The sequence below is a fragment of the Pristiophorus japonicus genome, chromosome 4, assembly GCF_044704955.1.
Source record: "Pristiophorus japonicus isolate sPriJap1 chromosome 4, sPriJap1.hap1, whole genome shotgun sequence".
Taxonomy (NCBI): Eukaryota; Metazoa; Chordata; class Chondrichthyes; family Pristiophoridae; genus Pristiophorus; species Pristiophorus japonicus.
In genome coordinates this window covers 269,419,714-269,437,008 of record NC_091980.1, presented here as the reverse complement: position 1 = coordinate 269,437,008, position 17,295 = coordinate 269,419,714, and the positions used below count along the sequence as shown (strand labels likewise).

The window sequence follows — 17,295 nt, the reverse complement described above, 5'->3', positions numbered from 1 at the left end:
CATGGCCAAGGAGCTCCTCCCGGAGTCACAGTGCAGATTTTGTCGCCTACGGGGCACAACGGACATGATTTTTGCAGTGCAACAGCTACAGGAAAAATGCAGACAACAGCGCCAGCCCTTATGGCCTTCTTCGACCTTACAAAGGCCTTTGACACTGTCAACTACGAGGGTCTATGGACTGTCCTCCGTTTCGGATGCCCCCAAAAGTTCGTCACCATCCTCCGCTTGCTCCATGACAACATGCAGGCAGTGATCCTTATCAACGGATCCATCACCGACCCAATTCACGTCCGGACCGGGGTCAAACAGAGCTACGTTATCGCCCCAACCCTCTTCTCAATATTTCTTGCCGCTATGCTCCCCCTCACAGTCAATACAGGTATATCAGTACAGGTACACAAGGACAGTCTAGTTCCAGCATGGCCAGATGAGATCCGCGTCATCTGGTGACAGTGCAGCGCCCTATGCTAGTGGGTCTGTGGGCGAGGTGAGCTCATTTTGCTCGAGTTGCCGGAGCTCAGGGCTCTTGCCGTTACTCCTAGTATCCACAGCTGATGTGTCTGTGACCTTCCCTGTCCTTTTCGTTTGCACAGTGTTGCTGCTGCTCCCTGGGAAGCGGTCTGAGCGAGTGAGTGTTTCGTCTAAGCAACGGTGGGGCTGCCTCGTCTTGTCTAGCAGTTCGCAGGGGACTGCTGACTCGCTTTCCTTGAGGGCACCATTGTGAGCACTCTCTAGTCTGGGATCCTGGCTGGTCCAGGTCCCGTTCGGAGGAGCCGTTGCGCGTGACCCTTCGCTCTTGGGCATTGCCATGGTGGCGAGTGGGTTTGTGGGCTGCACCTTTTCCACCTGGGTGGCGGGCGACGGTAGCCAACTGTGAGCATAGGCGCAGTTTACTGTTTCTGGCCCGTCGCGGTTCATGCCATCGGGTGCATGCAATGTTAAACCAATCTAAGGCAGAGTATCGCCACCGGTGCCTCTGTTCTCCGGGGATCGTTTACTCTGCGGCTTGTCTACTTCTGTCAGCTGTGGGGACACTTTATGATACATCGTTCTGGTCCCGCGGACACAGGCTACAGCATTGGGTACCCCGCTGGATCGGTATATGACCGTTAGGTGTTCGCCTGCTACATTGGCTGATTGCAATTTGCACCCGACATCGCTCAACAACATTTTGCTCGTTATAGCTGGACTTTTACATTGGTTACCAATTTCAAGCAGTTCATTCAAAAATGGCGGGTTGCTGGCCTCCTTTAAAATGGCCTTACTACTTTTACCCCAATCGTCTTCCTTGCGTGGAACCACGCGTTGTTGCTCCATTCGCGCTGCACCTCGTGGTTTAGACATCATCTTTTCCCTGTCCATGATGTCGACTGCCGCGATCTTCTTTCCCAGGGATTCTGCCACTGAAGCTGGGAAGGCGCCCCCAGATCTAATCTTGCTCCCCAGGAGTCCTGCCACTGAAACCAGGAAGGTGCGTTCGGGTCGTCTCGGCCGGATCATTGCCATGTAGTCATGATGAGCAGTCTGTGCCTCGGGGCTGCGCGGATCTGCTCTCCGGTGCCTGGTCCAACCGAAGGTGGGGGCTTGCTCTGCCTCTGAGCACAGGGAACGTCGATCGCTGGAGGGATGATGTCTTCCCAGTTCCCCATCCATTGTCTTCCAAGTAGCGTTGGTCCAGTACCTGAAACAATCCACAATGGTAAATTGTGCACCGCGCCATCATGGGATACACTTACATCCACACTACCAAAAACTGATATCAGTTCCTTGGTGTAGGTACGCAGCTTTGCCTGAACTTGGACCAGCTTGGGTCGTTCAGCTTGATAGTTCCAGAGCCTCTCAAAGGCTTCCTGGTTCATTACTGACTGACTCGCCCCCGTGTTTACGTCCATGAAGGCTGGAATGCCATTTATCTCGACTTCCATTATCACTGGAAGACAATTTGTGGTGCAGGTATATATTACAAACACTTCGTCCTTGGACTGAGCTGCCTCTCTAGCCATCTCCTCGTAATCAGCGCTGGATTCACAGCCATCTGCTGACTCCTCTTCCACGTGGTGAGTCACAGCTCGTTTGCACTTTCGCTGGAGCTGGCCCTTTGTGCTGCAGCCTTTGCACACATAGTCTCTGAACCGACACTGATGAGCCCTGTGATTACCTCCGCAATGCCAGCATAGTGCTACTCTACTTACGTTTGCACCCCTCGACGGACTCTGAGTTAAAGGACTTGGGGGCCTGTACGCACTGCCCTGGGCAGATTCGCATTCAGCAGTTCTGCCTGTGAAAGGCGCCACTCTATTTACAGTACTTGCCGGGTTTGAGTCCCGAGAGTGAGTCATCATCTGCTTGAAGCTGCAGCTTGAGGTCATGAACACCTGACTGATGCCGATGGCCTACTGCAGAGTGACGGTGGTTTCGGCAGACAGCAGCCTGTGAAGAAGGGCCTCATGACCGATGCCAATTACGAAGACATCCGCAATGCATCTGCAAGGGATGCGCCGAATTCACACGGTCGTGCCGGCCTCCTGAGGTCGGCAGCGTACTTCACGATTTCCTGGCCCTCGGGGCCGCGTTTTGTATAAAATCGATACCTGGCCGTGAGGATGCTCTCCTTTTGGTTTGAGTTGGTCCTGAATTAGTACTTTCAGCTCCTCGTATGACTTGGTCGTTGTTTTCTCTGGTGCAAACAAGTCCCTGATGAGGCCGTAAACCGCGGGCCCACAACTGGTCAACAGGATAGCTTTGCGCTTATCTGCCAGCGTGGCCGGATCATTGCCTACCAGGTCGTTTTCTACGAAATATTGGTCGAGCTGCTCCCTAAAGGCTTCCCAATCTTCACCCTCTGAGAACTTTTCTAATGCACTAACGTTAGTCATTTTTGCGTGAAAGTTCGTAATCTCATCGCCAGTTGTTATGTCTTTAATACTCTTATGAATGATTCCACGAAGTCTAGTATTGTACTTAAGCTGTTGTGAGCTTAGTCCCAATTATTGTAATTCCAGAGTGTGGCACAAGCATGGTGGGTAGCCTTTTATACTGGGCCCTACATACCTATGCAGGTGACCCTCAGATCTCCCACCGTAGTGCCCTCTGGTGGCACACCTTATGTGACGATACAGTTCGTATACATGGTCTACATACATGGCACCTTTATCTTTATTTTTTTTGTTTATGCAGATTAAAAACTTATTTTTGGCCTTATTGGTGTTTCACTAATCTTTGAAGTATGTAACAAGTTTTCACAGTAGGTGGATTTCCCCATGTCAGAAATTTAAAAAACTGCTGAGAGAAAATAAAATGTTGATGACGAAATAAAACATCGCTGTGCTGCCACAAGCATGCAGCCTGAAGAGATGGATTGTGTTTCAGAGTTTCATTTTGATTTTTTTTAAATCATAGCAAAAGAGGTCATTCAGCTCAATGTGCCTGTGCTACCTCTTTGAAAGCACTTTTCAATTAGTCCCACTGTCCTGCTCTTGCCCCATCGCCCTGCAATGTTTTCCCTTTCCGAGTATATAGCTAATTCCCCTTTGAAAGTTACTATTGAATCTGCTTTTTAAAAATTCATTCACAAGATGTGGATGTGACTGTCAAGCCAGCATTCATTGCCCATCAAGAAGGCAGTGTTGAGTCACCTTCTTAAACTACTGCAGTACACCTTGTGGTGAAGGTACTCCCAAAGTGATGACTTTGTTGCAGTAGTTTCATGCAACTGAGTGGCTTGCTTGGCCATTTCAGAGGACAGTTAAGAGTCAACCACATTGTTGTGGGTCTGGAGTCACATATAGGCCCAGACCAGATAAGGACAGTAGATTTCCTTTCCTAAAGGCCATTAAGTGGGTTTTTCCTGACAGTCTTGTAGTTTTATGGTCACCATTACTGATACCAGCTTTTTAATTCCAATTTAATTAACTGAATTTAAATTCTCCCAGCTACCACAGTGGGATTTGAACTCACATCTCAAGATTATTGGTCCACACCTCTGGATTGCTAGTCCAGTAACATAACCACTATGCTACCCATACCACCCTTTCAGGCTATGCATTGCAAATCATAACAACTTGCATAAAAACATTTCTTCTCCTCCTCTCCCCTCTGGTTCTTTTGTCAATTATCTTAAATCTGTCCTCTGGTTACTGACCACCCTGCCAGTGGATCGCATACTCAATTATTTTCCTGTTAGATAATCTCGAAATCAAACATTTTAGATGTTCCACAGGATTTAATGCAGAAATTCCAAGAGATTTCTGTACTTCTCAGATAACTAGGAAATATGCAATAACTGACTCAATGTTCTTGTCTTTTCCCTCCTTTCCCTCTGGAGAAACAGCAGTCATGTGGGAATCAAACCATGGCGTAGAAAACTCACTGCGCAGCACCCATTTTTTGCGTGAAAAACATGTGCTGTACGACCCAATAGGTGCGCACGGAAAGTGCGCTGCATGCTATATTGGTTTGGATGCCACATTGTCATCCAGGGCGCTCACTTGAAACTAGCATTACGTTCATTGCTTATTCAAATTGGGGGCCTAACGTATGTTTCAGGCCCCTTTGTAAAGTTTGGTCGCACCTGATCGCAACATGCTGTGGTCAGTGTTCTCAGATGCATAGCAGCCATATCAGAGGTCCTTAAAGGGACAGCTGGAGGTTGCCACACAAAAGCTAAGTTTAAAGTTTTTTACTCACCTGAATGTGTAGCCAGGAGATGCAGGATTGTTCCTCCTGGCTCCACGTTGAAACTGATGTTGCAGCCATTACTCGCCTGCCACCCCCATCAAGATTCCCTCCACCCCTCCGAGACTCATCTGAGGACCTCAACTGGCATTCCAGCCAGCTGAATTTGTTCCCCCTTCCCACCCTGACTGGCAAGGTGCCTCTAGGGCTGCGACTAGCCCCCGCAGCTCGTTGGTACTATCCTCATAAAGCCAGAGAACCAATTTGCCATGTTCCTGCCACTGGCCTCAGATGGCACGTGCAAGATGCACTGCACCGGGATCACACCTCAATTCGGGCTTAGTAACCACTGAATGCAAATTCTGAAAAATATAAACTTGTCTTAATAAAAAACTGTTTTTTATTTTGTAGAGGATCCCTGAGTTAAGTGGACTCCAACAACAGAAAAACTTTCAGATGGCACTCGCAACTAAGAACCAAGGACAAACTCAATATTGGTAACAAATCTTTAAGGTTCTTAAAAGTTATCCAAAGTGATGCTGCACCCATTTTGAATCTTCTGCTCTTTCTCCATAGTTTTCCCAGCATATAGACACACATTAACAAGAAAAGAAAAACAAGGTGTTGGTAACATTTTTAAAAAAACATGTTCTTATAGTGCACAGCACCCATGTTGAAAATTATACCTGGCGATAACCCCATTTTTATTTGCATATGATCTTGTGTAATGAGTTAATATCAACCAAAGTTTTGTCATTTATCTGCAGTGTAAGCATCGCACAAAACTTGGAGTACTTCTAACTTTCTTACTTTATATTGTTACATTAGCCCATTTGTTCCCAAGGATCAAAAAGATACTGTACAGTGGTTCGAGAATAATCCCACAATGTCAGGTAAATTTGATAAATTGGTATTTATTTACGACTTACATTTAGGTATCTACTTGCATGACCTGCTAGTCATTAATTTAAATATATACATATTTTAAATTTTTAAAATGTAAAAATTTTAATCCAATAAATTAGGATGGGGAAAATAGAGTATGAGAGTGAGCTTGCATGGAACATAAAAACTGACTGCAAAAGCTTCCATAGATATGTGAAGAGAAAAAGATTAGTGAAGACAAATGTAGGTCCCTTGCAGTCAGAATCAGGTGAATTTATAATTGGGAACAAAGAAATGGCAGACCAATTGAACAAATACTTTAGTTCTGCCTTCACTAAGTAAGACTCAAATAACCTTCCGGAAATACTAGGAGACCGACGGTCTAGGCAGAAGGAGGAACTGAAGGAAATCCTTATTAGTCAGGAAATTGTGTTAGGGAAATTGATGGGATTGAAGGCTGATAAATCATCAGGGCTTGATAGTCTGCATCCCAGAGTACTTAAGGAAGTGGCCCGAGAAATAGTGGACGCATTGGTGGTCATTTTCCAACATTCTATAGACTCTGGATCAGTTCCTGTGGATTGGAAGGTAGCTAATGTAACCCCACTTTTTTAAAAAAGGAGGGAGAGAGAAAACAGAATTGTAGACTGGTTAGCCTGACATCGGTAGTGGGGAAAATGTTGGAATTCAATTATTAAAGATGTAATAGCAGCGCATTTGAAAAGCAGTGACAGGATCGGTCCAAGTCAGCATGGATTTATGAAAGGGAAATCATGCTTGACAAATCTTCTAAAGTTTTTTGAGGATGTAACTAGTAGAGTGGACAAGGGAGAACCAGTTGATGTGGTGTATTTGGACTTTCAAAAGGCTTTTGACAAGGTCCCACACAAGAGATTAGTTTGCAAAATTAAAGCACATGGTATTGGGGGTAATGTATTGACGTGGATAGAGAACTGGTTGGCAGACAGGAAGCAAAGAGTAGGAATAAACGGGTCCTTTTCACAATGGCAGGCAGTGACTAGTGGGGTACCACAAGATTCAGTGCTGGGACCCCAGCTATTTACAATATACATTAATGATTTAGACGAAGGAATTGAATGTAATATCTCCAAGTTTGCAGATGACACTAAGCTGGGTGGCAGTGTGAGCTGTGAGGAGGATGATAAGAGGCTGCAGGGTGACTTGGACAGGTTAGGTGAGTGTGCAAATGCATAGCAGATGCAGTAAAATGTAGATAAATGTGAGGTTATCCATTTTGGTGGCAAAAACAGGAAGGCAGAATATTATCCGAATGGTGACAGATTAGGAAAAGGGGATGTGCAACGAGACCTGCGCGTCATGGTACATCGGTCATTGAAAGTTGGCATGCAGGTACAGCAAGTGGTGAAGAAGGCAAATGGCATGTTGGCCCTCATAGTGAGAGGAATTGAGTATAGGAGCAGGGAGGTCTTACTGCAGTTGTACAGGGCCTTGGTGAGGCCACATCTTGAATATTATGTACAGTGAGGAAGGACATTGTTGCTATTGAGGGAGTGCAGCGAAGGTTCACCAGACTGATTCCCGGGATGGCAGGACTGACATATGAAGAAAGACTGGATCGGCTAGGCTTACATTCACTGGAATTTAGAAGAATGAGAGGGGATCTCATAGAAACATATAACATTCTGACGAGATTGGACAGGCTAGATGCAGGAAGAATGTTCCTGATGTTGGGGAAGTCCAGAATCAGGGGTCACAGTCTAAGGATAAGGGGTAAGCCATTTAGGACCGAGATGAGGAGAAACTTCTTCACTCAGAGAATTGTGAACCTGTGGAATTCTCTACCACAGAAAGTTGTTGAGGCCAGTTTGTTAGATATATTCAAAAGGGAGTTAGATGTGGCTCTTATGGCTAAAGGGATTAAGGGGTATGGAGAGAAAGCAGTAATGGAGTACTGAAGTTGCATGATCAGCCATGATCATATTTGAATGGTGGTGCAGGCTCGAAGGGCCGAATGGCCTACTCCTGCACCTGTTTTCTATGTTTCTATGTTTCTCTGATGTCATCAAGCAGGCTGAGCAGCCAATCACATTGACAGCAAATCAGGAAGTGAATGCACAGATTATAATTTACTTTTTATAAATTTTACAGAGAGTGAAATAAAGATTGGGACATACACATAGGATTAAGATAGAAGCTTAAATATTATAAACAAACTATTACAAAAAAAATTATTATATTGAAAACCATTTAATTCTTATCATATTAATGGAAACATTTGATATTCACAAATATAAAATTCTTTTTTTAGGGCCAGTATGGTTGTTCAGCAGTCAACACGCCGTTAAAAACCAAGTTACACCTCTTTCAACAAGGCTTAACTTCTTAGGGTTATTTTAAAAACAGTGATATTCCAGCATAATAGGGGATGTTTTCATCACATTTCAGCGTGATTTGAATTCATTGCCGGCTCCGGGGAGTTCCACAGCGCAACCTGGACAGCAACTTCTGGAATTCCACATTTATCTGTGCATGCACCAGCTCCAGATGTTGCTGTCATTTTCAGTGGAGTACTGATGGCGTATGCTGACAGATTTGCCATCATTACCATCGCAAAATCAGGGCCATTTTATGGTCATCTATTTCATTGCTGTTTGTGGGACCTTGCTGTGTGCAAATTGGCTGCTCTGTTTCCCAAATTATAACAGTATCTTCAAAAGTACTTCATTGATTATAAAGCGTTTGAGATATCCTGAGATTGTGAAACGTGCTATATAAATGCAAGTCTTACACATATGTGTAAAACTTACACATGGAATCTTCATTGCACACTCCTGCATGACCTACGATATAATAGAACAGGAAGAACTGATAAATTTTGAGAATGCTGCTAAACATTTGTTTTGCCAAGGCATAGGATTATCAATCTATCCCTATGGGACAATCTCTTACCATGAGAACCAAGTTGATTGAGTTAAAGGCAATCAACAGTCAAATAGAGTAGCACCTAGCTGCTTTTAAAAAGATTAAAATTGAGTCAGATAACCTAACCATTAGGAATTCTGATGTGCACCTGTAGCCTCCAGGGCTACAACATTCTGCCATATGTCTGATAGAATAGACAATCAATTACATTATTGCTGCAGTCACCTGCCCTAACAAAAGGCAGACTGCTCTCCTCTGCCATTTTTTGTCACATTGTAGATTGTGGATTCTCTCTCAAACCAGAGAACCCAAGATTGCAGTAAGCAAAATTATTGTGACTACCAAAATCCCTTTATCCATCTATAATATATTAAAACAAGGGTCTAAGTTTAAGACATTGCATTGTAGGCAGAAAACGTCCACAACACAACCAATGGCCTGCACCTAATCTACATAGGCGTCTGGGCCACTGCTAAATTGGTCAGTGCCATTTTTAGGTGGGCTCGGCAACTGCCTGAACTGAGCACAGCCCTTATTTCAATGTTGAAATTAGGTTCCTGTGCTCAGTTCAGATCCGGATTGTCAAATTGTTTTTTGACTGATATTTCCAGGTCTGGAAACAGCCTAACTAGCAGCCCTTAAAGCAGCTAGAGACTGCTCAAAAAAGATCCCAACCTTTGAAATGTTTTGTATTTTGTGGAGCTGGAAGGAGCAAAAATGCATCTTCAGGCTCCAAGAAACAACTGCGGATCACTGTTGGCCCCCCTTCCCAATCGCCTCCCTCTCTAGGTTTCAGTGCAGGGTAAAATTGATAAGGCCCTTGATTGGCATCCACAGCTTGCTTGATTTATTCTGATGAGGCCCGAGAACTAATTTAGTTCAATCCTCAGGGCTCTCCATTCTGGCGTACTGTGTGAGCAGAAGCACAACCATCTGAGCCACTGATGCTCAAAAAAGTCTAAGAAAGATCTTTCTACTCATTAAACCCTATTGAGTGGATACATATGTCTTTCATGATGCCTTACTCTAAGTGCATCAAATCCAGACTCTTTCATTTTATTATTCTCCTTCTCTTCATAACATTGTAATAGAGAGATTCTTATTGGGAAATTCATGTCCCCATTCCAAACGATACTTTTTTCAGAGCTAACCAAAAATAGCAGGAAAAGACCTGACAAAATCTCCAAAATACCGAACAGTTTGTTTTGCAGGCAAAGTAACACCAACCTTCAGTTGCACAACAAACTGGCCTTCTCAAGGCAGTGTCCACTTAAGGGAGACATTTGTGGTGCTCATACCACCATTTATATAATGGCAGCAATTTGTGATAGATTTGGAAGTTTGAGAAAATGAGTCGGAGGCGTTAGCAACGTCCTCATAAATGTGGCGAGGCAGAGTCCTGGTGGGCCTTAAAGAGGACGTGATATCTTCGGAGGATAATTCTGGTGCAGCTTTAGTCTGGTTGTTTTGAGGTAGTAGGCATAACTGTCGCATTTTACATCATTTACTTCCCCAAACTACCAGAAAATGAGTGGTAATTCTCGAGAAAAATCTAGGCAATGACATTCTTATCCTGTACAATATATAACTATATTTTTATATTGCAGACCAATTACTCATATACATAATGTTTGTTTATTAAATGTTACAGTAAAGTCAGATGATGCAACAGTGAGGAAACTGGTTGCAAGCCAGTCCAAACCATGCGTTGTCACTGATTCACTTTATAAATCTCAGGTAAGTCAAAAGGTTTCAAAACTAAAGCAAGTCATATAAAAATGAGAGAGTGTGCCCCCTGTTATATATGTAAACTTGTATTTACTATGTACAGTCACCAGAGGGCTCATCTCCTGGAGTCCCAAAGGATCCCATAATCCCTTGGGAACACAGGTATTTAAGGAGGCCTCACAGGTTGGAGAGGCACTCTGGAGACCTGCAATAAAAGACTAAGGTCACACTTTGAACTCACAGTGTTCAGTCTGACTCTTTCTCCATACATAACAACTGGCGATGAGATACAGAAAGCGAACCCAAAGATGCAGAGAACAGTGGGCATCCTGGAGAAATTCTCGGAGGGAGATGATTGGGAAACTTTTGTGGAGCGACTCGACCAATACTTCGCGGCCAACGAGCTAGATGGGGAAGAGAACGCTGCCAAACGAAGGGCGATCCTCATCAACGTCTGTGGGGCACCAATGTATGGCCTCATGAAGAATCTGCTCACTCCAGCGAAACCCACAGAGAAATTGTACGATGATTTGTGCATACTGGTCCGAGAGCATTTGAAACCGAAGGAAAGCGTTCTGATGGCGAGGTATCGGTTCTACACCAACAAAAGGTTTGAAGGCCAGGAAGTGGTGAGTTATGTCACCGAGCTAAGACGCCTTGCAGGACATTGCGAATTTAAAGGACATTTGGAGCACATGCTCAGAGACTTTTTCATACTTGGCATTGGCCACGAAACCATACTTCGCAAACTTTTGACTGTGGAGACTCCAACCTTAAATAAGGCCATAACGATAGCCTTGACGTTCATTGCCACCAGTGACAATATTAAGCAAATCTCTCAGCACACAAGTGCTGCTACAAGTACTGTGAACAAAGTGATGTTGATTTCGAATCGCAACGTATAGGGCAGGTCACACATGCCTGCAGCTGCACGCCCGCAGATGTCTCAGAATCTATCATCAAGGGTGATGAATGCAAGGCCATTAACACCTTGTTGGCGCTGTGGGGGTGATCATCATTTCCATTCATGCTGATTCAAAGGGTATGTTTGCAAGGGCTGTGGAACAATGGGACACCTCCAACGTATGTGCAGGCGAGCTGCTAATCCTGTTAAACCTGAAAACCACCATGTTGCAGAGGAGGACAGATCCACGGAGGATCACGACGAACCAGAGCCTCAGACCGAGGAGGCAGAGGTACATGGGGTGCACACATTCACCACGAATTGTCCCCCGATAATGCTGAATGTTGAACTAAATGGACTCCAGGTGTCAATGGAACTGGACATGGGCGCGAGCCAGTCCATCATGGGCAAAAAGACTTTCGAAAGACTGTGGTGCAACAAGGCCTCAAGGCCGGCCTTAACTCCAATTCGTACGAAACTAAGAACTTACACTAAAGAACTGATTCCTGTAATCGGCAGTGCTACTGTAAAGGTCTCCTATGATGGAGCGGTGCACAAGCTACCACTCTGGGTGGTACCGGGTGATGGTCGCACGCTGCTCGGCAGGAGCTGGCTGGGAAAGATATGCTGGAATTGGGACGACATCCGAGCGCTATCGCCCGCTGATGACACTTTGTGTGCCCAGGTCTTAAACAAGTTCCCTTCACCATTCAAACCAGGCATTGGGAAATTCCAAGGAGCAAGAGTGAAGATCCACCTAATTCCGGGGGCGCGACCCATCCATCACAAGACGAGAGCAGTACCGTACATGATGAGAGAAAGGGTAGAGATCGAGCTGGACCAGCTGCAAAGAGAGGGCATAATTTCACTGATCGAGTTCAACGAGTGGGCCAGCCCAATCGTTTCTGTCCTCAAGGGAGACGGCACCATCAGAATCTGTGGCGATTACAAAGTAACTATCAATCATTTCTTCCTGCAGGACCAATACCCATTACCAAAGGCTGACGACCTTTTTGCAACATTGGCAGGAGGAAAGATGTTCATGGAGCTGGATCTGACTTCAGCCTACTGGAGGAACTGGAGGAATCATCGAAGGGCCTCACCTGCATCAACATGCACAAAGGTCTTTTTATTTATAACAGATGCCCGCTTGGAATTCGATCAGTGGTGGCGATATTCCAGAGAAACATGGAAAGCTTACTGAAGTCAGTCCCGCACACTGTGATCTTCCAGGACAACATCTTGGTCACAGATCGGAACACAGCTGAGCATCTGCAGAACCTGGAGGAGATTTTTAGTCGACTCAACTGCGTGGGGCTCAGGTTAAAACGATTGAAGTGCATTTTCCTGGTGCCTGAAATGGAGTTTTGGGATGGAAGATTGTGGCGGACAGCATCAGGCCCACCAACACGAAGACGGAGGCAATCGAGAATGCACCGAGACCAGAGAACGTGATGGAGCTGCAGTAATTTCTGGGACTCCTGAACTACTTTGGTAACTTCTTACTGGGTCTCAGCACACTGTTAGAACCACTGCATGTCTTACTACGAAAAGGGGATGAATGTGTTTGGGGCAAAAGCCAAGAAAATGCCTTTGTAAAAGCGAGAAAATTGTTATGCTCAAACAAATTGCTTGTTTATCCATGTAAGCATTTGGTACTAGCATGTGATGCGTCGTCATGCGGCGTCGGGTGTGTATTGCAACAAGCTAATGATTTCGGGAAACTGCAACTGGTTGCTTATGCATCCAGGAGTCTGTCTAAGGCTGAGAGAGCCTACAGCATGATTGAGAAAGAAGCGTTAGCGTGTGTATTTGGGGTAAAGAAAATGCATCAATACCTGTTTGGGCTAAAATTCGAATTGGAAACTGACCATAAGCCACTCATATCCCTGTTTTCCGAGAGTAAAGGGATAAATATCAACGCATCGGCCCTCATCCAGAGATGGGCGCTCACGTTGTCCGCATACAACTACGCCATCCGCTACAGGCCAAGCACAGAAAACTGCGCCAATACTCTCAGTAGGTTGCCATTGCCCACCACAGGGGTGGAAATGGCGCAGCCCGCAGATCTAGCCATGGTTATGGAAGCATTTGAGAGTGAGCAATCACCCGTCACTGTCCGGCAGATGAAAACCTGGACGAGCCAGGACCCCTAGTCAAAAGCTGTGTGCTTCACAGGAGCTGGTCCAGTGTCCCAGTGGAAGTGCAGGAAGAGATAAAGCCGTTCCAGCAGCGCAAAGTCTATTCAAAGCAGTCTGTCTATTCAGACAGACTGCCTTCTGTGGGGCAATCGTGTAGTAGTTCCCAAGAAGGGCAGCGACACCTATCATTAATGACCTCCGCAGTACCCACCCGGGCATCAAAATGATGAAAGCGATAGCCAGATCCCACGTGTGGTGGCCCGGTATCAATGCGGACTTAGAGTCCTGCATTCACAGATGTAATACATGCCATCAGGGAGGCGCCGCTAAGTTTATGGTCTTGGTCCTCCAAATCGTGGTCTAGGGTACACGTCGACTATGCAGGCTCGTTCTTGGGTAACATGTTCCTTGTGGTTGTAGATGCATACTCCAAGTGGATTGAATGTGAGATAATGTCGGCTAGCACATCCGCTGTCACTACTGAAAGCCTGTGGGCCATGTTTGCCACACATGGCCTACCCGACGTCCGGCTGAGCGACAACGGGCCATGTTTTACCAATGCTGAGTTCAAAGAATTCATGATCCGTAATGGGATCAAACATGTCACATCTGCCCCGTTTAAACCAGTGTCCAATGGACAGGCAGAGAGAGCAGTGCACACCATCAAGCAAGGCTTGAAAAGGGTAACTGAAGGCTCGCTGCAGACTCGCCTATCTCGAGTCCTGATTAGCTACCGCACAAGACCACACTCGCTCACTGGGATCTCACCTGCTGAACTGCTCATGAAAAGAACACTTAAGACAAAGCTCTCGTTAGTTCACCCTGATCTACATGAACAGGTAGAGAGCAGGCGGCTTCAACAAAGTACATACCATGATAGTGCAAATGTGTCATGCGAGATTGAAATCAATGATCCTGTATTTGTATTAACTTATGGACAAGATCCCAAGTGGCTTCCCGGCACTGTCATGGCCAAAGAGGGGAGCAGGGTGTTTCGGGTCAAACTTTCAAATGGACTCATTCACTGTAAATACTTGGACCAAATCAAATTCAGATTCACGGACTATCCTGAGCAACCCACCTTGGACCCTACCTTTTTTGATCCCCTAACATACACACCAGTGGCAAGCAGCACCACGGTTGACCACAAAGCAGAACCCATCATCCACAGCAGCCCAGCAGGACCCAACACACCAGGCAGCCCAGCAAGGCCAGCTGCACAGCAGCCCAGCGAGGACCCAACAAATGATTCAACAATACCAGCTTTCACACCTAGACGATCAAGCAGGGCAAGAAGGGCCCCAGATCGACTCACATTGTAAATAGTTACACTATTGACATTGCGGGGGGCGGGGGGGGGAGTGTTGTTAGATATGTAAACCTGTATTTACTCTGTACAGCAACCAGAGGGCTCATCCCCTGGAATCCCAAGGGATTCCATAATCCCTTGGGAGCAGAGGTATTTAAGGAGGCCTCACAGGTTGGAGAGGCACTCTGCAGACCTGAAATAAAAGACTACAGTCACACTTTACTTTGAGCTCACAGTGATCAGTCTGACTCTTTCTCCATACATAACACCCCTCACCCCCCATCTTTTTCTCTCTCAAAACCTATACGAACATAGCCTGTCCACACAGTTATGCATCACAATACATACCCTCCTCACCCACTCAGAGCCATATACTCTCCTATGAGATGCACAAAAAAACAGATAAAAACGCAAGCCAATTAAGGGAAAAAAACTGGAACCTTCCTCTCCGAGCCTCTTCATAGAATCATAGAATGATTGCAGCATGGAAGAATGCCATTTGGCCTATTGAGCCTGTGCCGGCTCTCTACAAGAGCACCTCAGCTAGTACCACTCCCCTGCCCTTTCCCCATAGCCCTGCAATTATTTTTCTGGTACTTATCCAACTCCCTTTTGAATGCCATTATTGAGTGTGCCTCCACCACCCTTTCAGGCAGCGCATTCCAGAACCTAACTATTCGCTGTGTAAAAAGGTTTTTTCATATGTCGCCTTTGGTTCTTTTGCCAATCATCTGAAATCTGTGTCCTCTGGTTCTCGACCCTTCTGCCACACTGCTCAATGCACAACCTCCAATCACTGACCTACAAACAATCTGCGAGGCACATCTCCCATTCCTAGCCTCACATCACCCCCTTGGAGGAGACAGTGCAGGCCATTCTTGGCATGGGCATGTCTGAGCTCTTGGCCAGTGGCGGGGCTGGAAGGATACAAGATTCTGGTATCCTCATATGTTAGCCTCTTTCTGACATGCACCTCATGCTTTCCCGCCATCCCATCACCACAACTCCACCTTTGTGCCTTCCTCATTTCACACACCCAAGAAATGCAGCCTATTCAGCCAGTGGGTGACTAAGAAGAGAGAGAGAAGAGTGAAGAAAACAAGTACAGAAGAAGATTGATTTGACACTCCCAGCTACCAGCTCCTCATGGTCAACTAGTAAGGCCATTTGCAGTATCCCCCATTGAAAGTCAGCAGCAATCGACCAGCCATGCTGTAGCCACTGGAGTAGTACTACAAGTACTGAGAACCTCGAGTCTTATCGCCGACAGCATGCAGAAAGCAAGTGCATGCAGAGGAAGGAGTGTGTGGCAAACCAGTCTTCCCACCCACCCTTTCCTTAAACGACTGTCTGTCCCACCTGTGACACAGTCTGTAATTCCCGTATTGGACTGTTCAGTCCACGATTTTGAGGGACTGCCTTTGAATGAATGAATGAATGAGTACTACATGACATCAGAAAGGTAAGCAAAGGCACACACAAGACAGTAACTAAGAGAATGCATACTGGTGATGAGTTGATTTCTTGATATCACATTGGATGACTAAATGTAAATAGGTGGATTGGAAAGTTTTCTTTGTGGTGGCTTTTATTTCAGCATTGTGGCCAAGAGGACTTTGTGATGGTCAGTAACAGATGGAAGGCAAGGTGTGTGACTAATGTTGAAAGGGGAATTGGGGTTGTGGTCACTGGGACTGCAGGCGGATGATTCCATCCAGATACCCCGTCCACAAAGTGGTTGTCTGGGATGCATCCTTCCGTCTGCTTCTTCCTCTTCTGTGCCTTTTTCTTTCCTCTGCAAGTGGATGCTGTAAATGTGAAATGATAGCATAAAATGCTGGAAATACTCAACTGGTCAGCAGCATCTTGAACTGAGATGTGAACTCTTTTTTTCTCCACGGATGTTGTATGACATGCTGAGTATTTGCAGCATGTTCTAGAAACATAGAAAATAGGTGCAGAAGTAGGTCATTCGGCCTTTCGAGCCTGCACCACCATACAATAAGATCATGGCTGATCAATCAGCCTTCTCAAAGGTCTTCATTTACCATTCAAGCCCTTGGAATCATCCAGCAGCACTCCATACATACTTAAATAATTTTCTACTCTTGTTTTATAGGCACAAATTGGGCTAAAGTCTATGAGTGGTGACCCAAAAGAGACTACAGATGACACACCCCAGATGTTTCCCAGAACACCTGAACAGGTTGAGGCAGGACAAAAGGAATTTGAAATGTAATGATATAGTTACTGACAAAAATTAATTGTTATGCATTAGAAATTATGTTCATGTTACTAAAAACAGTAAATTTTAAACTTTTCAGTGTAAAACTTTTGTCTTCCTTTCAAAGTGAAACATATTCTTCTTCATTCAGTCAATCTACATATATAAAAACTAGAAATCAACCTATCCTCATGAGGGACAGTCACTAAAAGCACTTTCAATCCAATAAATAATCCTCCATTGGGCATGCTATCCCTTTACGAAACAATAGTACTAGAGAAATTATTGTACTATTTCTACAGCTGTTGTCTATAGTCTAATTTTGAGGCAAACTTCAGCTCATTTCTCCTGATGTACTCACAGTTTCAATTCTATTGGTTCCCACACTATTAGCTCAGTTCATTGCATTGCCCTTTAGTAAAAATAGTTATTAGGGCCTAAATTCCTTCTTGCCCTAAATCAGGCACAATTTCGGTGCCGCGCCGCAACAGCATGCCAGAACAGAGAGATCCAAGAACCAAATTAA

The 17,295-nt window shown here is 45.3% G+C and overlaps 1 protein-coding gene across 4 annotated transcripts in view; it reads left to right on the top strand.

Moving 5' to 3' along the window:
• LOC139263407 (protein SIX6OS1-like) overlaps nt 1-17,295 on the top strand; it is a 198,743-nt gene that overhangs the window by 165,243 nt on the left and 16,205 nt on the right. For all 4 annotated transcript variants that reach the window (XM_070879466.1, XM_070879464.1, XM_070879462.1 and 1 more), the window contains 4 exons: nt 5,086-5,171; nt 5,503-5,567; nt 10,115-10,200; nt 16,665-16,780. In XM_070879466.1, the coding sequence (XP_070735567.1) occupies nt 5,086-5,171; nt 5,503-5,567; nt 10,115-10,200; nt 16,665-16,780 (353 nt within the window). The remainder of the gene's footprint in view (nt 1-5,085; nt 5,172-5,502; nt 5,568-10,114; nt 10,201-16,664; nt 16,781-17,295) is intronic.